Consider the following 24280-nt stretch of genomic DNA (forward strand, 5'->3'; position numbering starts at 1 on the left):
CAGGGAGGAAGGACACCGCTTTAACGACGTTCTGGGGCAAAATGAATTGGTTTTAGATAAGTGGCTCAAAATCTGATTTAGGGTTTGACAAGAAGCCAAAAATGACAAGTGGAAAAATGAGCATAAAGAATTACATCTGATGAAAAAGGTCTGCTGAATCAGGAGCCTCAGCTGACTAAAATACAGAATTATAATAACCTACGGTAGTAGTAGGTTATTGAAACACTTGTTTGGGATCCATAGTTTCACTACACATTGCATTAGGGCTGCAACTAATGATTATTTTGTTGTTGATTAATCTCTCGATTACTTTCTTAATTAATCGATTAGTTGTTTGGTCTATAAAATGTCAGAAAATGGTGAAAAATGTAGATCAGTGTTTCCCAAAGCCCAAGATGACGTCTTCAAATGTCTTATTTTGTCTACAACTCAAAGATATTCAGTTTACTGTCATAGAGGAGTAAAGAAACCAGAAAATATTCACATTAAAGGAGCTGGAATCAGAGAATTTCGTTTTTTCTTTTCTTAACAAATGATTCAAACCGATTAACCGATTATCAAAATAATTGGTGATTAATTTAATAGTTGACATCAAATCGATTAATTGATTAATCGTTGCAGAGATACAGACATTTTAGGGAGTTATAGGCTCATCAGGAACTACAACTGCAGTTCTCCACCATGAGCTGTGTGACCTCTGGGATTTTTGTTTTATGACCGGTACATTTATACATATTATAAAGGGAATTTACTTTGCTCAAACACGTGTAAGATTTTGGTTACAGTCACACAAACTGTCGTTGTTGTTTAAGCCTGCATGTGATGAATGAAGCTTTGCATACAAGACAAATAGAAATGCTTTGACTATGCACAAAAGAAGCCCAACGGCAGACTGTCTGCACAGCCAACATGCTTCATTTGTTAATGAATAGTTTTTTAGATTTACATGTTTAATTTTTAATAATACCTTTTTATTGGGACAAACTGTTCCAATAGATAAATACAACACTTCATAAAAAACTGTCGTTCACCTCATGTTAGCCAACCCTCTTCTGACCTTCTGAAGGTGAGGAGTAAGAAAATGAAATGCAAAAATGCACTGAATTCATGTGAAGAAGAACCTTATTTTAAGTCTTATTTTGATGCAAAGATTTAAATGTGAAAGTGCAAATAAAATATTTAGTCCTAAAATCAATGACTAATTGTGATAAATAATCATGATCTCAATATTGATCCAAAATAATTGTGATTATCATTTTGGCCATAATCGTGCAGCCCTAGTGTATATAAAGACTAGTTGTGGAATCACATGTACTCAAATACTGTACTTCAGTACAGGTTTGTACTTTATACTTTTTACTCCATTGCATTTGTTTGACATTTCTAGCTATTAGTTACTTTACTTTATTCATATTTTACATATAAAACATAGGATGAGTTTAGAAAATGTGTTGCATTGTTATATATCTTTAGCTACAACAGTAAAATGCTGCCGACATCAAATCTAATAATATAATATATAAATGTGTAACATTCACAGAGACCATTTTTCTGCATCTAGTACTTTTACTTTTGATACTTTTAAGTATATTGTGCTGATAATACTTATATACTTTTGCTTAAGTTTCAATGCAGGATTTTTTCCTTAATATCTTTATTAATATCTTTACATAATTATTTTTTTTTACATTGATATAATATATAACACAATATACAGTTGCTGCATTGACACTAAACCAAGAAAGAAAAACAATAATAATTAATAATTTGAAATCTGAAAAAATGGAGTATATTAATTGCAACAGATGCAAAATATAATGGGTATTTAGAAGAAAAAAATCAACAAGATCGGAAACTGTATTGCCCACTTCATCATCTGTTAAATCTAAATTCTTAACATAATAATGAAAGGCCTCCATATGTTTTCTATTATCTTCTATTTAGCCTTTAATGTGTAAGTTATTCTTTCTAAAGGAAGGCTTGATAACATCTGTCTTATCCATTGAGTAGTGCTTGGTCTGTAGATATTTTTACATAGCAGTGCAAGCTGAGGTCATTTTACTATAATTATGTTTCTCTGGATATAAGCCCAACAGAAAAAGCTTAGAGGGTCCAGTAAGATTTGTTTTGAAATAATCTTTGTGGTTATAATATCTTACCTCTGAATATCAAATGTTTTAATCTTTCTGCATTACCAAATAAGATAAGATAAGATAAGATGGACCTTTATTAATCCCCGGAGGGAAATTCAGGTGTCAAAGCAGAAACATCAGCAAACAGAGTGAATCACAGGAGAGGTAAAGGTATACAAAAATTCTAAAGACAATAATAGAGATATAAAAGATACAGAGTGAATGGGTGAACATAGTGTGTACAGTCCGTCAATAAATAAATGTAGTATGTACAATAAATAAATAAATAAATAAATGTAATATGTACATATGTGCAGTCAGCAATAAAGTGGTATATAGGATGTGTAGTGTAAAGTGAGTGTAAAGTGCGCCAGATAGTGCATGTTTAAATTTCTTAAAAGTCCTAATAGTTGTCATATGGGGGTCAGCCTTGGTTGTGGAGCCTGATGGCTACCAGCATGAAGGACTGACCCAGGCGCTTTGTGTTGTGCCGAGGAGGGATGAGTCTGTGGCTGAAGGTGCTCCTCATCTTGACTAGCTCATCATGGAGGGGGTGGAAGGGGTTTTCCAGGATAGCGTCCAGCTTCCTCCTCATCCTGCCCTCTGCCACCACCTCCAGACCGTCCAGCTCAGATCCAACCACAGAGCCAGCCTTCCTCACCAGCCTGTTCAGTCTGTTGGCATCCCTTGTGTTCATGTTACCCCCCCAACATGCCACAGCAAAAAAGAGAACACTGGCTACTACAGACTGGTAAAACATCTGCAGCAGCCTATTGCATACATTAAAAGACCTGAGCCTCCTCAGGAAGAACAGTTTGCTCTGTCCCTTCCTGTAGAGGGCCTCGGTGTTATCAGTCCAGTCAAGTCTACTGTTCATATGTACTCCCAGGAACTTGTAGGTGTCCACCACCTCCACCTCCTCCCCTCGGATGGTGATGGGAGTTAGGGGCCTCGTGCTCCGCCGGAAGTCCACCATCAGCTCCTTGGTCTTTCCAATGTTGAGCTGGAGGTGATTGTTATCACACCACCCTATGAAGTTCTCCACCAGGGCTCTGTACTCCTCCTACATACAACTCCTAAATACAACGTTCCTCTAGTTTCTGTACATTTTGTGCATATGTCTGGTATGTTTTTGTTATATTGATATAATTCCACCGGTGTTACATATATCCGCATTAACCATTTTTACTGTATTAGTTAGACTTAGTTTGATTATCAGCACAAGCTGCTTTCCAATCTTCATCAGAACAATCGGATTGGTGTTGCTACTTTCACTTGAGTAAAGGATCTGAATACTTCCACCACCACTGACAGTTTTATGCAGGTTTTAGTACAAACGCAATCTTACGGGGGGTTGTAGCTGGCTCAGTATTAAAGCTAGAGTGAAGATACTAATATCATGTGAAACTAGAAAAACCTTTAAGGTTAAATAACCACGAATTTATGCCAAATTTTTGGCGAGGAAAAACTGTCATGGCCATTTTCAAAGGGGTCCCTTGACCTCTGACCTCAAGATATGTGAATGAAAATGGGTTCTATGGGTACCCACGAGTCTCCCCTTTACAGACATGCCCACTTTATGATAATCACATTCAGTTTTGGGCAAGTCATAGTAAGGTCAGCACACTGACACACTGACAGCTGTTGTTGCCTGTTTGGCTTGAGTTGGCCATGTTATGATTTCAGCATATTTTTTATGCTAAATGCAGTACCTGTGAGGGTTTCTGGACAATATTTGTCATTGTTTTGTGTTGTTAATTGATTTCCAATAATACATATATACATACATTTGCATAAAGTAAGCATGTTTTCCCACTCCCATGTTGATAAGAGTATTAAATACTTGACAAATCTGCCTTTAAGGTACATTTTGAACAGATACAAAATGTGGATTGATTTGCTGATGTGGATGATTAACTATTTTAATCGATTGACAGCCCTAAAAAAACATAATTATAATTTTAAAAAATAAGATTACCGGCCTCTATTCTCCATCTAATCCCGTTTTAACTCTCTGAATAAAACAAGTGCATGAGCTGCACTCAGTCACATATACTTGTCATATACTGTATATATATTTCTCTGTATAAAGTAGCTTATTTATTGACTGATAACTACGAGGTAGAGACACAGAATCCAGGACGGTGAGAGTCGAGCATGTGTTTTCACTCTCCAGCTTTATCTCTTGTCAGCTAGGTTTATCTGACGGCTGCTGTGTCTCTGTGGAAAAACCCAAAGCTGGCTCAAATACTCCACCTGTCATCTCACGTTGCTTTAAAAAATGATTTGTTAACGGTATAAAATGAAAAGTACGGTTTGACTCAATCAGTGGCTCAAAGTAATTTGCTTATAGAAACAAGAACTTTAAATGACGGCCAGTTAAATTTGTGTTTTGCTCAGATTGTTGTTGATTCCAGCGTACTTTTTAATGATGAACATTTTTAGAAAGTGGTTGCACATTTCTCATGAATTATCCAATACGCAGCCTTCTGGGGCTTCATTAGTGCTTTATTTCACCAGACTTTACCGTACATAGTTCTGCTCTGTAAACACGCTTGATTCTTGATGTTTAGTTTAACAAATTGTACTTGATTATATGGATGAGTGCTCTGCTAAACTGCAATAAGGTGAGCTCTCCATGTCGAGGCACAGCCCTGATTGATTTAGTGTCACATTATTCTCAGTGTCACCCCGTCTGTCAGCTCTCACACTCGCCTCCCTCTCCTCCCTCCTCTCTCCTCCTCAGGGGCGCTGCACCCGTGAGAACTGTAAATACCTGCACCCACCGCCGCACCTGAAAACCCAGCTGGAGATTAACGGGAGGAACAACCTGATCCAGCAGAAGGCCACGGCGGCCATGTTGGCTCAACAGATGCAGTTCATGCTGCCCGGAGCACAGCTGCAGCCCATAGTGAGCAGCCCACACTGAAACGCTTTAATCAATGCAATGTGTTTGTCATTTATATATGAAAATACTAACTGCACTCTGTGCACTGTGAGTGGTGTTTTAGCAAGCAACAGAGTGGCAGTTATTCTGTAATAATAGAGTAATGTTTGACTCTCTGCTGGTGCTGGCATCAAGTACATTTCTTCTAACTCCTGTCCTCCAATAGAGTGCTGCAGTGATGACATATTTTTGTCGGCCAAACCAGGAAGTTAGCATCGACAACTTCCTGGTTGGCAAAGCCAATGGGATTTTCCCATTGGGTTTTGCATTATTACAGAAAATAGTAAGATAATCAGTAAGATAATCTTCACAAATGAACACCACTTTTATGATTTTTGAAGCATGAATGCGATTGCCAGAAGTAAAAAGCTAACGTTAGGCTATAAACAAACTACACCACGGTCACATGACTTTATGTCGCCATCACTAAGGTAAAGGCGGACTAGTGTTCGCCGTGACGATGTTTAGTAGTCTTATTTAACCACTTGTTAGCAACGGCCTTTTTAAGACACGTAAAAGCTTCAAAATTCACCAGTGGGGTATTTATGGATGTATTTTATGTCGTAGAACAAAACATTAAAAACTCTTAAGCTTGTGTTAACCTCATACCTTATTTTAGGCATCTAACTAAAAATCCATTCTAAAAACCGTTAACATCGGGACTAGGAAACTGGAAGTGCAAAAAAGCTAACTCATTTCCAGGTTTTAGGACTCATCCTGCAGCACTCTATATAATAAAATAGGGAATAAAAAAAGCATTCTTCTGTCTATAATTTAAAAATAAAATATGACTTCTTGTCCATTTGCAGTGAGAATCATGTGCAGAAATGTCTGTGTTATTGGGTGTTTTAATAAATATTTTAAATGATTATTTATTTAATGCCATGTGACACATCTGTTTTGATTTATTTTATTTTTTGTTATATCTTTGGTTAAAACTCTTGCGTGCAGTAGATAATGATGCAGAGAAGTTTTATTCAGCAACAGTGAGGCATCTGTGTCTTATCAACTTTTTAAAAGGAAATTTGTTTAATGACAAGTGACATGCACAATCTTTTCTCATTGCTGTAAAAACCCACAGTACTGGTTATGTTACCACTAAATCCTCTCCTAAAGCCAGAGAACGCTCTGCCATAACTTGTTTTGTCTCTCTCGTGTCTGCCCTCCTCTCCTTTCCCTCAGACAACATTCCCAATGACGCCCTCCCTGGCAACATGCCCCAGTATGGCGTTCAGTCCGTATCTGAGCCACATGGGCCCAGGCATGGGCTTGATGCCTGAGCTGCTGCCCAGTACTCCCATGCTGGTCCCTGGGAGTCCCACCGGCCTGGCAGCCATGGGCAACGGCACCTCCGTACAAAAACATTTGCGCACAGACAAGCTGGAGGTATGCGGCGGCTTGTGCGCAGTTGTTGTGTTTCTATGTTTGGCCAAAGTATGATGAAAGGTAAATGTTGATCATCGCTCCTGCTGGTCCCTCCCAGGTCTGTCGAGAGTTCCAGCGCGGTAACTGCACGCGGGGCGAGAGCGACTGCCGCTACGCTCACCCTCTGGAGGCCGGCATGGTGGACTGCAGCGAAAACTCCGTCATCGTCTGCATGGACTACATTAAAGGCCGCTGCAGCCGAGACAAGTGCAAGTACTTCCACCCGCCGGCTCACCTGCAGGCCAGGATCAAGGCTGCACAGCACCAAGCCAGTCACAACACAGCGTCCGCCGGCTTGGTGAGTCCAGATACTGAGAACTCTTTGTTCTTTTTACCAAAAATAAACATAAAACCCTTCTTTATCATATGCTGAAACACACACAGGTGAAAACCAATACTCACATTCACTCATATCTGCGTAACACTGCAGTGAAACAGTAGAAGATTTTCTTGTTCTCTACTTGGATATTGTTTACTGATGCAACGAAGGATCAGGGTGTCACAGTATCCCTCCGCCAGCTTGAAATTTGATAATGTAGTCTGAGGATTATGTTTTTTCATGAATGTCTGCTACTGTGCATGTACTCCCAGCTACAAGGGCTAAAGTTAGCATTGAGAGCAGCTGTAACATAATCAGGTCAATCTGCAGTGCTGATGCAGAAAAACAAGAAAGACAAAGATGAAAAATAGTAGAGTGAAAGGAATTAGAGACATAATGCATTCAACGTTTATACATTCATTTGTTGCTGTTACTATTCACTGATTTAATGTTCAATTAATCCGGATCATTAAAAACAAATACATTTTTGAAATGACAGCTTGCTCCTAAAATGTGATATATACAGTATATGCGTGTATTCATGTTATAATTGTATTTCCCTGTTATGAGTAAAAAGTTGTCTCACTGCAGTTTGATGTTTCAGCACCGGCCCCATTAGTGAATGAAATCATAGCAATCCCATTTTGCTCTTGGCCTGACCTCTGGGCCGTCCTACATCACTCCAGCTAGTCTGAGATGCTGCAGTGTCCTCTTGTGGTGGTAAACAGAAACATCCACGTCAACTGGATGTTGAGTCTAAAGAGCCCACTGTCTGTTTACTCTGAGATAACCCCGGATAACAGTTCTCTTCTCCTAACAGGCTCTGCCTCCAGGTGCCATGCAACAGCTACCAAAGAGGACGATCTTAGAGAAGAGCAACGGAGCTGCTGCCGCCGTCTTCAACCCCAGCATGTTCCACTACCAGCAGGCCCTGGCTAACATGCATCTCCAGCAGCCAGCCTTCATCCCCACTGGTGAGTCTCCGCACACACCGAAACACAGCACATACAGTCACCATACATGTAGGAGGTAAACTGGAATCATGGAGTTTAATTCTAAGCAGACAAAAACAAGGGTTGTTATGTTAGGCAACTAGGTTATATTGTGACATACATTTATGTTACAGGTGTAGTTGCAACACTATGCATGCTGTGGCTTCTCTACAGTGAAACTGCTCGCCTTTACTCCTTCTACAGTATCACGCCTCGCTTCTCTTCCTTACACTATCTGTTGTGTTGCTTGCATTTGCTTCACTCTGGCATTAACAAAGTTACGTTGCAGTAATCAATCCAACACACATCAAATTCACATTCACAAACCCGATTTTCCCGGGAGACTCACGATTTTCATCGCCCTCTACCGGTTTCCTCCCGGGCTCACAATTCTTCCGTATTTCTCCCGATTTATGACAAATTTTCACACATTTTTCCCTTTTCGTTATTTCAACCTGTTTCTGGAACTGAACAGTGTGTATAATCCCTACAGTTTCCCGGGGGAAGAGAGCGGTCTATGCTCGTGACACAGCGAAGTTTGAGCTCATGTTTAAGCTGCGCTCGCCACAGCGTGCAGCGCCCAAAGTTGGGTTTGGTCGATGTAGCGAAAAGTCGTTGTGGCGCGGCGCTAACCTTTAGAAATAACGGGTTTCAGAGCACAGTGGTGGCGTTGTGCCGTTATGTCTGAAAGGACCTTCAGTTAGTCAGAGAAGGAGAGAGAAATGGAGAGAACTAAGAGAAAGAAATAGATGAATATTAGTTTATGCCAGAGATTCACATGCCAAGTTCACACCAGAGGGGCAAATTATTCAGTTTTCTTTCCTGGGAGTTAAAGGTAAAATCGAAAGTTTATCATAAAAATGTTTTTTAAAGGTCTCAAGGTTGGCAAGTATGCAGATTGAAGCCATTATGTGGGACTGCTTGTGCATGGATTGGTGGGTGCATGCTTTGTAGGTTCCTGAACGGTCTTCTATTTAAAAGTTGCATGTGTTTTGGCTGAAAGTAGCAGCTGGCAGCATAAAGAAAGAAAGAAAGTGAGACAGAGCAAACACCAGTTCTACGACTCTCAACCACATTTAAGGTCTCATGATATGATTTTGAGATTGTTTTGGTTTTCATGTGTTTTTGCATTAAACTGGTTGTTACTTAACAATCAGGAGGGACTTGATTTCAAGGGTTTAATTTAGATTTGAAAAACGGGTTTATTGGATTAAATTACTGCTGAAACAATTAGCCAGTAATTGATTAGTCGATTGACAGATAATTCACTGCCAACAAATTCTAAAACTGCTCGTTTAAAGCTGCAGTCGGTAACTTTGAGATGTTAAAACGTTATTTTTATAAAACTTTCACTATATCTGACAGTAGTGCATGAGACAGGTGATCAGGTTCCTCTGTGTCCTTTTAGAGCTCCTAATTAAAACAGTATTTGCAAGGTTTCACAGCGCCCAAACAAAAACAACCAATCAGAGGAGTATCCAACGCTGTCAATCCCAACTTGCAAAACACGTGACCTCCGATCAGACGGTCAAACTAGGCAGAGCTTATCAAATATGAATCAATATTCTGTTACTGTAATGCCTATTTCTCTCCTCAAATGTTCTCAGAAACATCTTGTAGTGTACTGTTTAGCTGTAAAATAAGAAAGCTTGCCCCAGCCGGTGGGCGGTGCTTTGTTTTGTCACAACTGTTTTCTACATGGCGGCCAGGTCACAAACTTTCCTTCGGACGCTGTGAAATGTTGCAGATATCATTAGGAGCACAGGAGGACACAAAGGAATTACCGACTGCAGCTTTAACACATTTATCAAGCAAAAATACCAAATATTTGCTGGTTTTAGCATCTCAAATGTGAGGATTTATGGCTTTTCTCTGTTTTATGTATCGATAATTGTAACTTCAATATCCGGGTTTTGAATTGCCACCTTTGGCTGTCAAAATTTACTATTTTCTGACCTGTCATAGGTTAAGCGATTAATCGATTGATTGAAAAAATAATCATTGTTTGCAGCCACAGATGAAACTGAATGTGTGCAGTGAAAAAACTCATAAAGTAGTGTTTATGAAAATAGATTTGGCACATAATGATACAAGTGACACCAGTGAGTATCATGTCATGTTAACTGTAAAGAAACAGTTGAAGCCTGTCAGACATGAATTATTGATATGACACGTCATGCCTAAATTATTAAAAACACCCACATACTGTATCTGTTCTCTGCTGAGGATGCCGAGTACTCATGCACATTTATTATACCCATGTTTTATCTTCATTTCTTGCTGCTTTAATATACCACTTCTACAACATACTAATACTGATCAATGTCTTGTGCGTCTTTGCGTGTGCATTGCCGATTACACCTTTTTCTTTGTCCTTGTTTTCTTTTTGTGTCCCTCTCGTCCATCTCTTGTTTTGTGTTTCTATACAATATATTTATTTATATACTGTATATACATATATGTATTATGTGACAGGCTCTGTTCTGTACATGACGCCGTCAGGAGACGTTGGTAGGTGAGTTGTAGATCAGTACTTTATGTGGTAGTGGACAAGAGCCCTTATTGAATGATTTTTATCCAATTACCTACAAATCATGTATGTTTAACAGTACTGCCAACAACTTCCCAACGCCATAGTATATCAGGATTTCAATGCATTTGTTTTATTTCATACCTGTACAGTGTAATTAATTTGAAGATAGTTGCCCTATTTTGTGAAAGAACAGGTGGTGTTTTTTAGTAGACAAAGTAGAGTAGATTTTTTAGAGTAAATAGAAAATGTGGTGAGAGAGAGATGGGGGATGACCTTGCCGAACTCAAACTGGGGATGTTGCACTTACATTGGCCCCAAAAGAATAGATACTGTTTTGAAAACACAGATTATTGTGACAATGTGGACCATATAGACATTCATTTTGGAGCTTACAGCCCATTGTCATGTGTCATGTTGTCTGGAATCACATTAATGTCCCATTTGTTTCACGAGTCATGCTTTGTGTCTTTCATTCGTTTCTCTGTGCAAGCATGTCTGGTATGTGTATGTGTGTGTGCATGCATCTCTTGTAGGGTTTATGAGAACTCTGTGGTGAGGGGACTCCTTGTAGGTTATCCCTGCCCAGACCCGGTCTGCACCAGCCCCCCTAAACCTCCCACAAACTAAGCTAAACACGTCTTAGTTGAGACAAACAGAACAGGGTTTCCCAGTTTTCATTGTAGCTGTGTGATGAAAATATTCACAAAACTGATACTCATTTTACATGTTTATTGAAGTCTATCGGGACATTTAATACAGTATCTGTGAACCTAAACAGAATCCAGACCAGTGAGCTTCTCATCCTTGATAATCCAGTGCAGAGTTGTTAACGAAACATATATAGTATATACTCTATTTATATATATATACTATACTTCTGAAATATTCAAGATCTATCAGAATCAGGACACACACATAGAAAAGGAAGATACTGTGTCAGTTGCTGATCTTAATTGCAGTCATGAATCTTGTGATCATAAAAGGACGTTGTGTGTGTTTCTGTCTTTCTCTGCATGCTGATATCATGATAGTAATATACCTCATTTGGAAAATAATTTCACTATCAGTAAAAGTATAAACTCAGGAGGCAAAAAAAAATGTGTCTGTTGCTGTTATAAATCACAATGAAATTAAGTTTCTAGGATGTTTTATGCTGCGATTGTAGTCCAGCACCTTTCTGATTTTTGTTTCGTTTGGTCCAGTTAGGAACGCCCCCCTCTTGTGGTATTCACAACCTCGTAAGTGGAAAGTTTCTGAAAGTTTACGAGTTTTGACGTGTTTGTTGACGTTGTCAGAAATGGCGGAGCCCATGGAAGTTCATTTTTCGGTGCATAGTAAGTGAATATATTGTAATTTTAGTCGTATATTGAGGAAACTGAGGAAAATGTTGATATTCCCAACGGCCTCGTCTTTTTCCTCTGTCATTATGCCTTTGCATTTCCTGCATTATGTTACCCACTTGCTAAATTGTTAGCCTCTGTGGTTTCTAGAAGCCGACAGTAACGTTAATATTGCTGTTGCTTAGCAGCTGTGATCTTTACAACCACTTGAACGCCACGTATATCGTGTACACGACTTCCCATGTTGTAAACACAAGGTCACAGAATTTAATTTTAGGGCACCATGAGTGACATGTAATAAACAATAAGCTGTATGCCTCACTGTGTGGAAGTGACTGGGATCATTCTTTTATGTGTAAGGCAACATCAGGCTTGACTTAAACATTGCTTTCCTAACTTTGTAAAACAAAATGTAACAAATAAATACATAGATAAAATGTATTGAATGTTTATTTATTATTAAAATAATAATCGTACAACAGCAACTCACTTACAAGTGAAATGTAAACTTTTTTACTGCAGCAAAAAATTGGTCAAAACGTAAACAGGAAATAAAATTCCAGTATATACTGTATATAGTATATACATACATAATTTAATTTAAATAGGTCGGCCCCATTGTCACCGTTATCCGATCCAGCAATTTGAGTCAGTATCGACCCGATATCTGATCCGGTATCGGCTAATGTACCATGTATGTACCGGGTATATACTTGGTAATTAAGGAACTGTAAAAGGAATTGTTACCCGTTATCTTTGGTAACCTCTTTTACCTACCTGGTTTTGGATATTAATTAAAATGCTGCTAGAAAGCAAATCACACTTCACACTGTGAAATTATACAAATATCGGTGCTGTCTTCGTCCAAAGCACCTTCATCACAGCATGAGTTCAATATAAAGTGAGATGCTGTCACTAAATCTGACACGTTCACAAAATTACCGATATTAAGAAAAGATAAACTACCGTCACATTAAAACTGAGGCGTTATTGAAAGGCTTTTTTCTCTCTGATGGATCATTTGCTCCCTCCATACACTCGCCCCTTTGTCCATTTGAATACAATATATCAGATACTCCGGTCTGATTAGATTGTATGACTGTGTATTGCCTTGTTTGTTTAACTACCATTTGTTGGTGAAACAGTGCATTTTATTTTATTTTGTAACTGGTTGGCTAATTTATTAAATGTAATTTTCTTTATCTCTTATTTCGTTTGCATGTGTCTTGATGTTTGTTCATCCTGGCAATATCACTGGACTTGTGCCATGACTTTTGATTCGACACATTTTACCATGATAACCATATCATTCCTGTCCCTCCCCTCCTCCTCCTCCTCCTCCTCCTCCTCCTCCTCCTCTTCCTCCTCCCCACCCACATCCTCGTCCTCTGTCTTTCGTCTGACACGCCTGAATAAAAGTTCCCATGATGCACGGTGCCGCCACCTCCACTGTTTCGTCGGCTTCGACCCCAGTCACCAATGTTCCTTTCGCTGAATCCGCCGCCTCGAATCAGGTTTGCTCTTTCGTTTCAGTTCTCTTTTATTTTTTAGTCCTGTTGGTAGTCGTCTTTCATTAAAGAAACACCTGCCTGATGTGTCACATGTGTTATGTTCACATTTCATCTGTCTCCACTTTCCACTCTGTTGTGGTGTGAGCAAATGATAACAGTTAAAATAGGTAACTGTTTCATATAAATGTCGTAGTTTGGTGTGTCATGCCTCACTGTCTGTCTCTGTCTTTTATGTAATTCACTGGTTCCCAACCTGGGGGTGCCGACTTTATGGGGGGTCAGGAGGCCTTTTTGATTCTTTTGGGTTTTTTTTAAATATACAGTTGGCCTGTATCTCAGCATTTCACAGACAGGATAAGGGCACGGTGAAGACCTGAACACAGGCTAAACAGCCTTGTCCTGCACTAGAAAAGTACACTGAAAACACTGAATTTGTAAAAAAAAGAAGCCTATTAAGTGTGTGTCATGTCAAAATTTTAAAGAAATACATAATACAGAGAATTGTATTAAAGGTTCCTTAAAATAACAGGAAAACTCATCTCTCATCTCTCAATATTCACAGGAAATAATCTGCTCAAAATTCATCCAAATCGCTCGTTTTACACAAACTTCCTGCAGTTATTGCGTTCGCTATTTGGGTTAATTGAACAGTTTATCAGTTGTTCTGTACTGTTATTGTTATGCACTGAATATGATATGAAATATCCATAAAATGTGTTTACTCAATGATAGAAAAGGGGTCCCTTCAGGAAAAAGGTTGGGAACCTCTGATGTAATTTATGGACATACATTATGTGGGCTGGCATCGGTAGCAACTCTGCTATGATTTAAATGCTTCTCCTTTTCTTTTTAGCGGCTTAATTTGCCTTCTATCACACAGATTGGGACACATTTCATGGCAAAATTCTCCAAATAGCAAAGGGGCTTAGCAGTTTCCTGTGGCTGAGCAATATAAGAAAAATATCTTTGCAATATATATATATTTTCCAATCTACAGTGTGATATGTTTTTGAGCTGCAACGATTAATCGATTAGCTGTCAACTATTAAATTAATCGCCAATTATTTTGATGATCGATTTGAGTAATTTTTTAAGAAAAAAAAAGTCTAAATTCTCTGATTCCAGTTTCTTAAATGTGAATATTTTCTGTTTTTAGTTTCTTTACTCCTCTATGACAGTAAACTGAATATCTTTGAGTTGTGGACAAAACAAGACATTTGAGGACGTCATCTTGGGCTTTGGGAAACACTGATCGACATTTTTCTCCATTTTCTGACATTTTATAGACCAAACAACTAATCAATTTATCGAGAAAATAATCAACAGATTAATCAACAATAAAAATAATTGTTAGTTGCAGCCCTAATATGTTTATATAAATTGTATTTACTTTAAGGTGTTGTTAACCACCAATCCAGTACAACATGGTTTTTAATGGAGAGTTTTACTTTCCCTTTATGGTCTGAATGGGTTTTTTTGTACCTGGAATAAAGAAGGAAATTTAGAAGGAAAATCTTAATCCTCATAATTTGGCAGATTTTTTAAACTATAATGTAATGTCTGTTAGCGGCTTCATTCCAACAATGATGGTAACAATTATTCAAAATACATAAATAGGTAACACTTTATAATAACCATCATTTATAATGGTAAATTGATATTAATTAATATTTAGTTAATAGTTATCTTACTGTTAACAAACAATGAAATGATAATTAATAATGTTTACTAATTATTAGTAATGCTATAATTTATATATAATTTATTTTATTTCATCATTAGTTTGTGTAATATGAAACAATTAGTTTATAAATTATATATCGTATCGTAGCTGATAAGAGAAGATAACAATTACATTCTGATTACATTATTAAAGTATTTATTATCAGTTTATTGTTGCACATACTATAACATTTTTCATATTATATTAAGTATTCTTTAACGATTACTAAATGATTTGTAAACCATTAAGAAACATTTAAGTTCGTAAAACATCTCTAAACATTACATAGATAGATGGACCAGAAACCAATTATTAATCATTGACAAAGTATTAACTATCTATCTAAATAATGTTTATAGATGCTTTACAAAGTATTTATTAACCATTTAACAATGTTTTATAATCATCAGTTGCAACTTTATAATAGCCATCCAAATACTGTTAATGTTATGATGCTTTACAAATCAATTATTTATTATAAACAAAGTGTTACAATTATCTGGTCTGTCTATGTAATATTTACAGAGATTTACAAACAATTTCTTAAAGGTTAACAAATGATTAACAAATACTTATATATATATATATATATAGTATATAAAATGGTATAATGTGTGCAACAATAAACTGTTAAAATAACATAAATTATAGCATTAGTAAACATAATTGATTATCATTTCATTGTTTGTTAACAGTAAAATTACTACTAACTAAGTTTAATTAACTCAATTTACCATTTATAAATGATGGTTAAATATTGTCATGTGTTGGCTCACTTGTTAATAGAAAATACTTTATAAATATTTGAGCATTGACTTAATCCTCCCTCTCTCTGTTCCAGTAGACCCCTCCGAGCTTCTGACCCCGGATCCAGTGGAGCTCCAGTGCGTTCCCATGGAAACCCATTTCTGTCCCGTCCCCAAACTGCTGATGGCGGCTCCAGTGGCGCTAAACTCAGTAAGCCTTTCCCGAAACCCCAGTTAAAGTCCCTGAAAACCTGCGCACTACCAGGGCGGTCATCTTTTCTGAATGCAGCAAACATGTGCCTCGCCTACAGTGCACACAGACCGAGTGTGAAACTCCTTATAAGATATAATGAACGTGAGAAAGCTGCGACAGTTCACGCAATACAAGCCTGGACGTATTACTGTTGCTTTAAAGCAGCCATCCTGATGCATACTGACTCGATCAGGCTGAGCAATAGAGCTCCCTCGTTCTTACAGCCATACATGCCCACACCTTAAAAGTGCACACACAAACACACACACACACACACATTTAAGACTACATGCCCTTTATGGGACGGAGCCATCACATGAGGCGACCCGACACTTTTGACTGTTCCAAAGTCAGAAACTCTGAAAAGCTAATCCTGGAAATTGAGATCGAGCGGCAAACGGAGCTGCCGCTGGTCCACAACCAGTACGTAAGAGTGTTTCATACCACGTCATGTTTACGTTTCAAGATGGCTACAAATGTTGTGTTGTACCATTCAGTTTGTTCTCATGGTCTCATCTTGCCCGATGAAACGCCAACAAGTTGTTGTTCATTTGTTTGTGCCTTTGTTTATCTGCTCGACCGCAGAGGAGACTTAGTTTCCCCAAATAATTCACTTGACAGCACACATTGAAAGATGTTGTTATTTTTAATTAAAGGTAATAGATGTTACAAAATTACTGTAAAGCTCCTATTGAAAGAAAATCTAGGAATTACAGTGATCGCCACTTTAAATTTATTCATGAATGTTAAGCATGATTTGAATTAGTTTTTGTCCCCCAATTTCACTGGATAACATCAGCAAATGAGACATTACTTTTCATGTAGTGCAACAACCTTAAAGGTTCAGTGTGTAGGATCTGGCGGTATCTAGCGGTTAGGTGAGGAGATAGCAACCAACTGAAGCCTCTCCCGTGTGCCAAACGTGTTGGAGATCTACGGTGGCCGACACCAAAACGCAAATTGTCCAATCTGGAGCAGAGCCAGTGCGTAGAGTGTGTGTACGTGGGAAGTGAGTGGTGAAGCAAGAGAGAGAGCGGCGGCGACGGGAGCGAGTGACGTTATCGATTCCGGCCCAAGCAGGAAAAGTTAACAGTGTTTGGTTTGTCCATTCTGGGCTACTGTAGAAACATGACGGTCGGCTCCGTGTATAGGACCCTATATCATAAAGCATCATTCTAAGGTAACGGTGACTATACACTAAAGAAAACATACTTATTAATATCATATTCCATTTCGGCCAATAGAGCTCCCTAATTGTTACACACTGGTCCTTTAAAACACTGCAAATTGACAGATTTAATTATAAAATTAGGATACAAACACCTCTTAAAGGGCTGAGTTGAGAGATTTTTAAGAATGTGGCTCTTAATTTCTTGATTTAAGGAACAAACTGCCTTAAAGCAGGTGAGGTTGTGTTATTGAAACGGTTGAATTTGAGTGATGCAGTATCTTTAGTCGTAGCTGTGATGGGTAATTGTCTAATGACTGAAAAGGAAAGTTTGTTTGTCCCGTTTCCACCATGATTTGATATCGAAACATGGTGGAAAAGAATGACAATCTACAGGCGATGAGTTCCAGATTTCACCTGAAGTCAGATGTAAGATTACAGACTTCTAATTGGCACTTTGGAGTTATTGCACAAGATAGGAGCTGGATTTGTGTCCTGATGTTGTGCCTAAAGTCTGTGTGTGCCAAGTGGTGGTTGGTATATGCAAGGCCCATTAAATGCAATACCTGAATAATTCCTCTAAATGAATGTCTCCCCCGCCAACTAAGAGATGTGTTTTAAAAAGGCAGTTTTGTTTGTGTAATTCTCTCCTTTCATGCGGCTTTTTGGATTGAATACGTGGCACAAGATTTTTATGTTTTATGGCTCTTCAGGGAGAAAGCTTAGAACTTGAAAATGTCCTGTCTGACTTTATAACGTGTCGTCTTTTCTACTGATGTGTCCTTTTTGTCAGACTGAATATTGCAGCCACAGCTGTTAAAACCAGAATTGAGGTATGGTAAAGTCAGGAGATGGAGGAATAAATCACCCGTTTGATGTCTGATGGTTAAAAAAAAGGCGAACCAGTTGGATTTTGGTTTTCAAATTGCTTTGTAGGTGCGAAAAATTGAACGTAACGGCTCTGGAAACCAGGCTGAAATCACTTTTATCCAAATTCAAATGTGCCTCTTTCAAGTCTCCTCAAACCACCACTGTCGATACACTGTAAGAACAGACCAGTGCTCAAAAATAGGTGTGTTATTTGGTACGTTATTATAACAGAAAGATCACATCTGTAGTAGTTTCTTCTCTGAGACAGCTGTGCTGTCTTACCGTTTATGTAAAGAAATAGATCAGTGAGTTGTGTGCATACTTAAGTGTGTCGAAAAAGACAATGAATCACATATTTGGTTAGTTGTAAATGCTGCAGATATTACGGCATTTCCCACTGAACATTATTCATTTTAAATAATGTTATTGTGTCGTGAATGTATCTAATGCAAAAACTCTACACATGCCATTTTAAAAGACAGGCATGTTGAAATGTAATGATTCACTATATATAGACTATTTCTGAGGTCACATAGGTACCATGCTGATACTGTGTTAAGACATATTAAAGTATGTGTATTGTTATATAGATTTATATTTAATGTCAATGGATGGTGTGACTACTTTTAGAAATATCTGTCACTCTCAGAAAAGGTAGAGCAGAATTGTACTTTTTGAAGTACAGATGTGCACCGTACAGGTACATTACAATACCATTACTTGCTAGTCAGTTGTTGTACCCCTCCCTTAGAAAGTACCCAAAGTGCCCAAAACGCACCCATAAACAATGGTATAATCAGGGGGCAAAATTAAGAAAATCAGCATGCTACCCTTTTTTTTAACATTTTTATCACATGATGTGGATTGGTCAGTACTCTGTGTCCTTGTTTCTGTTAACGCCCACTGGAGAGGCTGTATAGACCGTTCCAATGGAATTGTATTGCTAGGCAACAGCTTGGGTCCATGTTTACTTACGGTCAGCTGATGTCATTCACATACACTGTAACAGGAAGTAAACTGGGACACATTTGGACTGTTTACAACTGTGAAACAGTCTATAGAGAAGCAACAGACAGACCGTCCAGTAGGAGTTGCTAGTGCTGCAACAAGGATGTAATCCCTCACCGGCTTCCCACCCATTAACACTGCCGACTGTGTTCAATGGGGGCAAGTTGGATTGAGCCCTTTACCACCCAATCAGTGTGCTGCTTTAACTGTAGCAACTGTACCTTAAGTTCACGTTGAATTGGTATAAATGTGTCCCTTAATTGAACAGTGTGCTAATTTGTTTTGCTTCCAAGTTAGATGAGAAGATCGATACTGCTCTCATGTATGTGTGTTAAATATGAAGCTAGAGCCTGCAGCCGCTTAGCTTAGCATAAAGACTGGAAACAGGGGGAAACGGCTAACCTGGAATTGTAGCTCACATTGTATCTTGTTTGATTAATCAGTACTCGAACGGCAATGGATTAATTAGTGAGCTGTAGAAGTGTGGATAGGCATATTTTTCTAGCTGGAATATAGCTCGATCGATACTGGATTTTTGAGCCGATACTAATATCGATTTAGGAGTTTAAAAAAATCTGATAACAATATATATCGTCAGATAGTCCTTTTTTTTCAACATAAAAACATAACATAAACAAAAAATCTTGATACGGATACCTTAGATCTTTGTGTTCTTGTTTTTTTTTAAGAATTATGACCAAGATACATACTATGCAGGGTGTCTTGTCAGTGCTCTCTGATGGACAAACTGTGTAATGTTGACACTATTTTAAAGCCTATATTATACTTTGCGTGTCTACAATTACGCAAGGGTCCGCTGGGGTCCGCATGACGTAAATTCTGTTATCAGAGACTCTGTGCGGATGTACACAGCAGTACCAGCAGTTCGTTGTGACCAGGCAGACCTGTCCGAACTTGTCCATGCAGCGTATACGCTGTAATACTTTACGTTACTTATCGGCCGACTCCAATACGATATTTCTAAAATAAGCTAGTATTGGCCGGTTTATTGGCCTTGCTCCACTTTGGACAGAGTTTGGCTAGTTTCCCCCCCTTATTTACAGTCGTTATGCTAAGCTAAGCAAACTGTCTCCTGGTTCAAGCTTCATATTTACTGCACGGTATTATCAATTTTCTCATCTAACCCTCTCAAACAAAGTGAATAAGCGTATTTACCAAAATGCTGATTATTCAAATTGTCATTTACTTTACATCCACATGGTGGATCAAACATTAGGTAGCCTGTTATATGCCTGTTATCGTACATCTGTAAAGAAATGTACTTTTTTGGTACAGAAACATCTCCTTTAACCCTGTTTTTGAGTGTGTTGAGCAGCTACATTTGAAGTCTTTGAACAGAAATATTTCTCTCCTACTCGATGAAATTGATGATTCGAATGTCCAGACAATTTAGGTTGTCTAAATCTTCTAAAGCTTTTAAAGACTAGCTTTGTCCAGCCAAGAACAGCCCTCCCTCTAGCCTTCGCCTCCTCCCCCCTTCACATCATTATGCCTTCACTAACTGCTGTCCAGCTGGAGCAAAACAGAATACTTGATAATAAATTGTGCCTCTTGAGGGCATTTGAATTTAGACGTATGTATTGATGCACAAGAGCGTGTTCGGGGAATTGCGGTGTGGCACGAGAAAAATTAGTTTTTACCTCTTTCCCTTTCTCATTCTCTTGTACTTGATTTCCTTCAGGCCTCGCTGTATTTTTCCCATACAGTCATGAATCATAACTCTGGAATATGCAAAATGCTCTGATCATTGTGTCCAGTGACCAGATCCTTTAGCATGTGGACAGTTAATTAAAAACAAAGGGCCTTATTTCTTGATCACTGTATAAAGATGTGATAGCTGTGTATGAAAGTGACATGTATTAATGGTAAGTTAAGCTTTTTTTTTAACTGACATAAAAAAAACACAGCATGGAAATAAAAAAACTCATTTATACATAGTTAATAGTTTGTGTAGACCAACAAGAAAAAAAAGATATAATATGAAAATCATTTGTATACAATGATGGAGTCATTGTTGATGGTAATAGTTGCTGTTGCTGTGGCAACAAAATGACAACATGGCTACCTTTCTATTACCCTAATTGTGATTTTTTTTTTTCTTCACATTAATTGAAACGACATACATCACTAACTTATTCAAAAAGGGAATGTCTAATTAGTTTGTCTTGTTATTGCGACGTGATTAAATATTTTGTATGGAAAACTTAAATCCTTGTAATATCCAAAGGTCCTTAGGGGAGATCAGGTGTTTATTTTGTTTTGTTTATTTGACCTTTTTTTGTTCTTGTACATGGTGTTTTTGAGAAATAAGAATGAACTTTGGCTTTTAAAGCAAACACCTATCTGTCAGGAAGGTAAAGAGGCTTGTGGACTAATTAAAAGATCTTCATCTTTTTCTGTAAACTAGTCAGCGATCGTCACAGTTCACCTCCTGCAGACTGGACGGCCGTCGCTCAGTTTCCTTTGTACGGAGACTGAGCTTTCAGTTCTGTTTCAGTTTTGGCCAAGAAGGTGGTCCAGAAGTCTCTCTCTGCCCAGCTGTGCTGGGTGATGTCGATCCTTGCTGAGGTGTATACGAATGTGTGATGTTCACCTTGTTTGCACTTATGTACATAACTATGTCAAAATACTCAAAATTTATTTTGAATAAATATAGATAAAAGAGTTGATTAAAAATCAAATCAATGTATTGTTAATGATACGAGTATGTCTATCATTTTATTACAGTATAAAAAGATTGCTCTGAAGGATCTGTCCTTTTGTTTGTTTGTTTGTTTGTTAGCTAGAGCCCTGTTCTTTGCCAAGCATGACATTGCCTAGCTCTAAACCACGAATGGTTTGCTTTAAAAAAGCTTTTTTTTCAGTTAATTTACTGTGATATCTGACCCTGGCATCAAACAAGAAAGGTCTGGAATATATATAATAAACCAGTACTAACCTTGTCCTTATCGTGATACATGAATGCAGGTGCATTCCTCTCTCCTGTAATGCACCAAAATAAAGCACAGAGTAGCTCCACCTGCAGGCTGGAAGAAAAGAGGAGCCTATAGATGGATGTGAGATGTGTTCACAGGGTTTTAAATTCACTTTACTTTTGTCATATTGTGAAATGGGAGTTCCTTGCTCCCTTGTTGTCATTATCCAAAACAACAATAGATCTGAATTCTCCTCAGGATTTTAGTCAAAATTGCAAAGTTTTCCAATGTAACTCTTGCAGCAGCAGCAGCAACATCCTTACGCAACTCTGTTCCTACAGATTTGGACACGTGACGCCCTTCAATTGCTATTAAAGCCAGCGATTTTGTTGCCATGGCACTCGTCCTAGTGGTGGATTGACTGAGTCATCCTGGCGAATCGGTCCACAGCCCTCTGACTCCACATGTGGAGTGGACTTAACATACCGTGGGTTTCCAGTCACAAGAGTCTGTGATTTCGTTTTGAAATTGATTTATTGTTGTCATTATTTTAAAAACAATTCAGTTGTAATTGTGCCTTTATCATAAAAGATGTAGTTTACTTTTAAGTTCTACATTTAAATTTACTTAAAACAGCACATGTATTTAGTGTTTAAAAAACATATCCCTTTATTTAAAATCCTTTGTTGGTAAGTCATTATTGAATTGGGTACAATCGCAGACTGAATGGCAACCCGTGGAAGATGAAGAGGGCCAAAGACTGTTCAGGACTAAGCCATATGAAAAACTCTCTCTGACTCTCTAGACAGACTTGAAAGTGACTGCTGTTTCTTAGTCATCTATCGTTTCTCTCTGTTTTCTGCTTGTGGTGCTTGTATGTGCTGCTGTGCTACATGCCAATTTATTTTGCAGTGTATAGCTATTAAGAGTAAGTTACTGTGCCTATGATGAGTTCTGCGATTTCTGTTTGACCTTTAATAAAACACATTATTGTGTTCCTCTTGTGGTGTTTTATTGTTCATCAACTTTTTGTGTCACCTTTAAAGAGACAATTTCCATTATCTCCTGAATTGTGAGCTTGAACATAGACATAGGGGTGGCAAGTTTACATATCAGACCAAATCAACTTGTTTTTGACAAAAAAATAATTCTGGAAGTTCTTTTTTAAAGATTGATGTGCTGAAAGTAAAAATAAAAGAGACAAAAACATGAATCATCTTAAAATTCATATTTTATAGAGTATCTTAATTCAGGATGAACACCGCTCCACCTGTCTTAATCTTTGCTAAGGTGCTGGAAGAATCAATGAGTCCAAAAGATGATAGAAAAGATATCCGCACATTTAGATCTATGCAGTATTTCACTATAGAGTATCTTAATAACAGATTGAAAAGCGGTGTTCCACTTGCCTCTCTGGTTCAGAGTTTCAAGTCTGTTACATCTTTAACCACGCTTAACCACGATGTCACAGCATACTGACACAGCCTGGAGTACACTTCTACATCACTATAGCAAGGTGAGAGAAAGTAATCCACTGGAGGACAGCAAAAACCATAATTTTAAGTAAATTAAATCACTTCCTGTGAGACATCTGCTTATCGAAATTTTTAACATTTAAGCTTTCATAAACAAGGTATAATCACTGTTGAATCACTAACAATTATCATTTAGGAATTGATGTTATAGATTGTAATAGATTGTAATACATTTGTATTGACGGTAGAAATACAGACAGAGTGAGACGAAGGATTGGTAGCTTATGGCATGCAACAAACTTTACCCAGCCAAAATCAAACCAGGGACATTGCAGTTACATGGTATGTGTCTTAACCACTCGCCCACTAAGACACCCCTCAAACCTGAAGTAGGCAGAATGTTTTTGGCATCATTGGGCAAAAATCTATTATAACCTTTCAGCGTATTGTAATTCAAGTGTTCTGAGAGAAAACTAGACTTCTGCACCTCCTCATGGCTCTGTTTTCAGGCTTTAAAAAATCTAGCCCGTGATGGGAGACTTTGACCAATCACAGGTCATTTTACAAAAAGAGCGTTCCTATTTCATTCAACAGAGGCAGCTGTCAATCACTCGCAAACTCCGATCAGACGGTCAAACTAGGCAGCGCTGATCAAAGCGATGAATCAATATTCTGTTACTGTAATGCCTATTTCTCGCCTCAAATGTTTTCAGAAACATCTTGTAGTGTACTGTTTAGCTGTAAAATGAGAAAGTTTGCTCCAGCTGGTGGGCGGTGCTTGGTATTTCCTCAACTGATCTCAACATGGTCAACATTGTTGGGTCACAAACTTTCTCATTTTACAGCTAAACAGTTCACTACAAGATGTTTCTGAAAACATTTGAGGTGAGAAATACGCATTA

At 38.0% G+C, this 24280-nt stretch overlaps 1 protein-coding gene across 12 annotated transcripts in view; it reads left to right on the plus strand.

The window, feature by feature from the left end:
* mbnl3 (muscleblind-like splicing regulator 3) overlaps positions 1 to 16883 on the plus strand; it is a 33838-nt gene extending 16955 nt beyond the window's left edge. For 4 of the 12 annotated variants that reach the window (XM_037780589.1, XM_037780588.1, XM_037780591.1 and 1 more), the window contains 6 exons: positions 4879 to 5043; positions 6262 to 6465; positions 6563 to 6802; positions 7644 to 7797; positions 11551 to 11586; positions 15764 to 16883. In XM_037780589.1, coding sequence (XP_037636517.1) covers positions 4879 to 5043; positions 6262 to 6465; positions 6563 to 6802; positions 7644 to 7797; positions 11551 to 11586; positions 15764 to 15906 — 942 coding nt within the window. In that variant the 3' untranslated portion in view covers positions 15907 to 16883. Of the gene's footprint in view, positions 1 to 4878; positions 5044 to 6261; positions 6466 to 6562; positions 6803 to 7643; positions 7798 to 11550; positions 11587 to 13107; positions 13203 to 15763 lie in introns of all 12 variants that reach the window. The other 8 variants (XR_005208249.1, XM_037780593.1, XM_037780596.1 and 5 more) reach the window with 8 other exon arrangements.
* Positions 16884 to 24280: the final 7397 nt, after the last annotated feature.

Source organism: Sebastes umbrosus, chromosome 9 (genome assembly GCF_015220745.1).
Source record: "Sebastes umbrosus isolate fSebUmb1 chromosome 9, fSebUmb1.pri, whole genome shotgun sequence".
In the NCBI taxonomy this organism is placed as follows: domain Eukaryota; kingdom Metazoa; phylum Chordata; class Actinopteri; order Perciformes; family Sebastidae; genus Sebastes; species Sebastes umbrosus.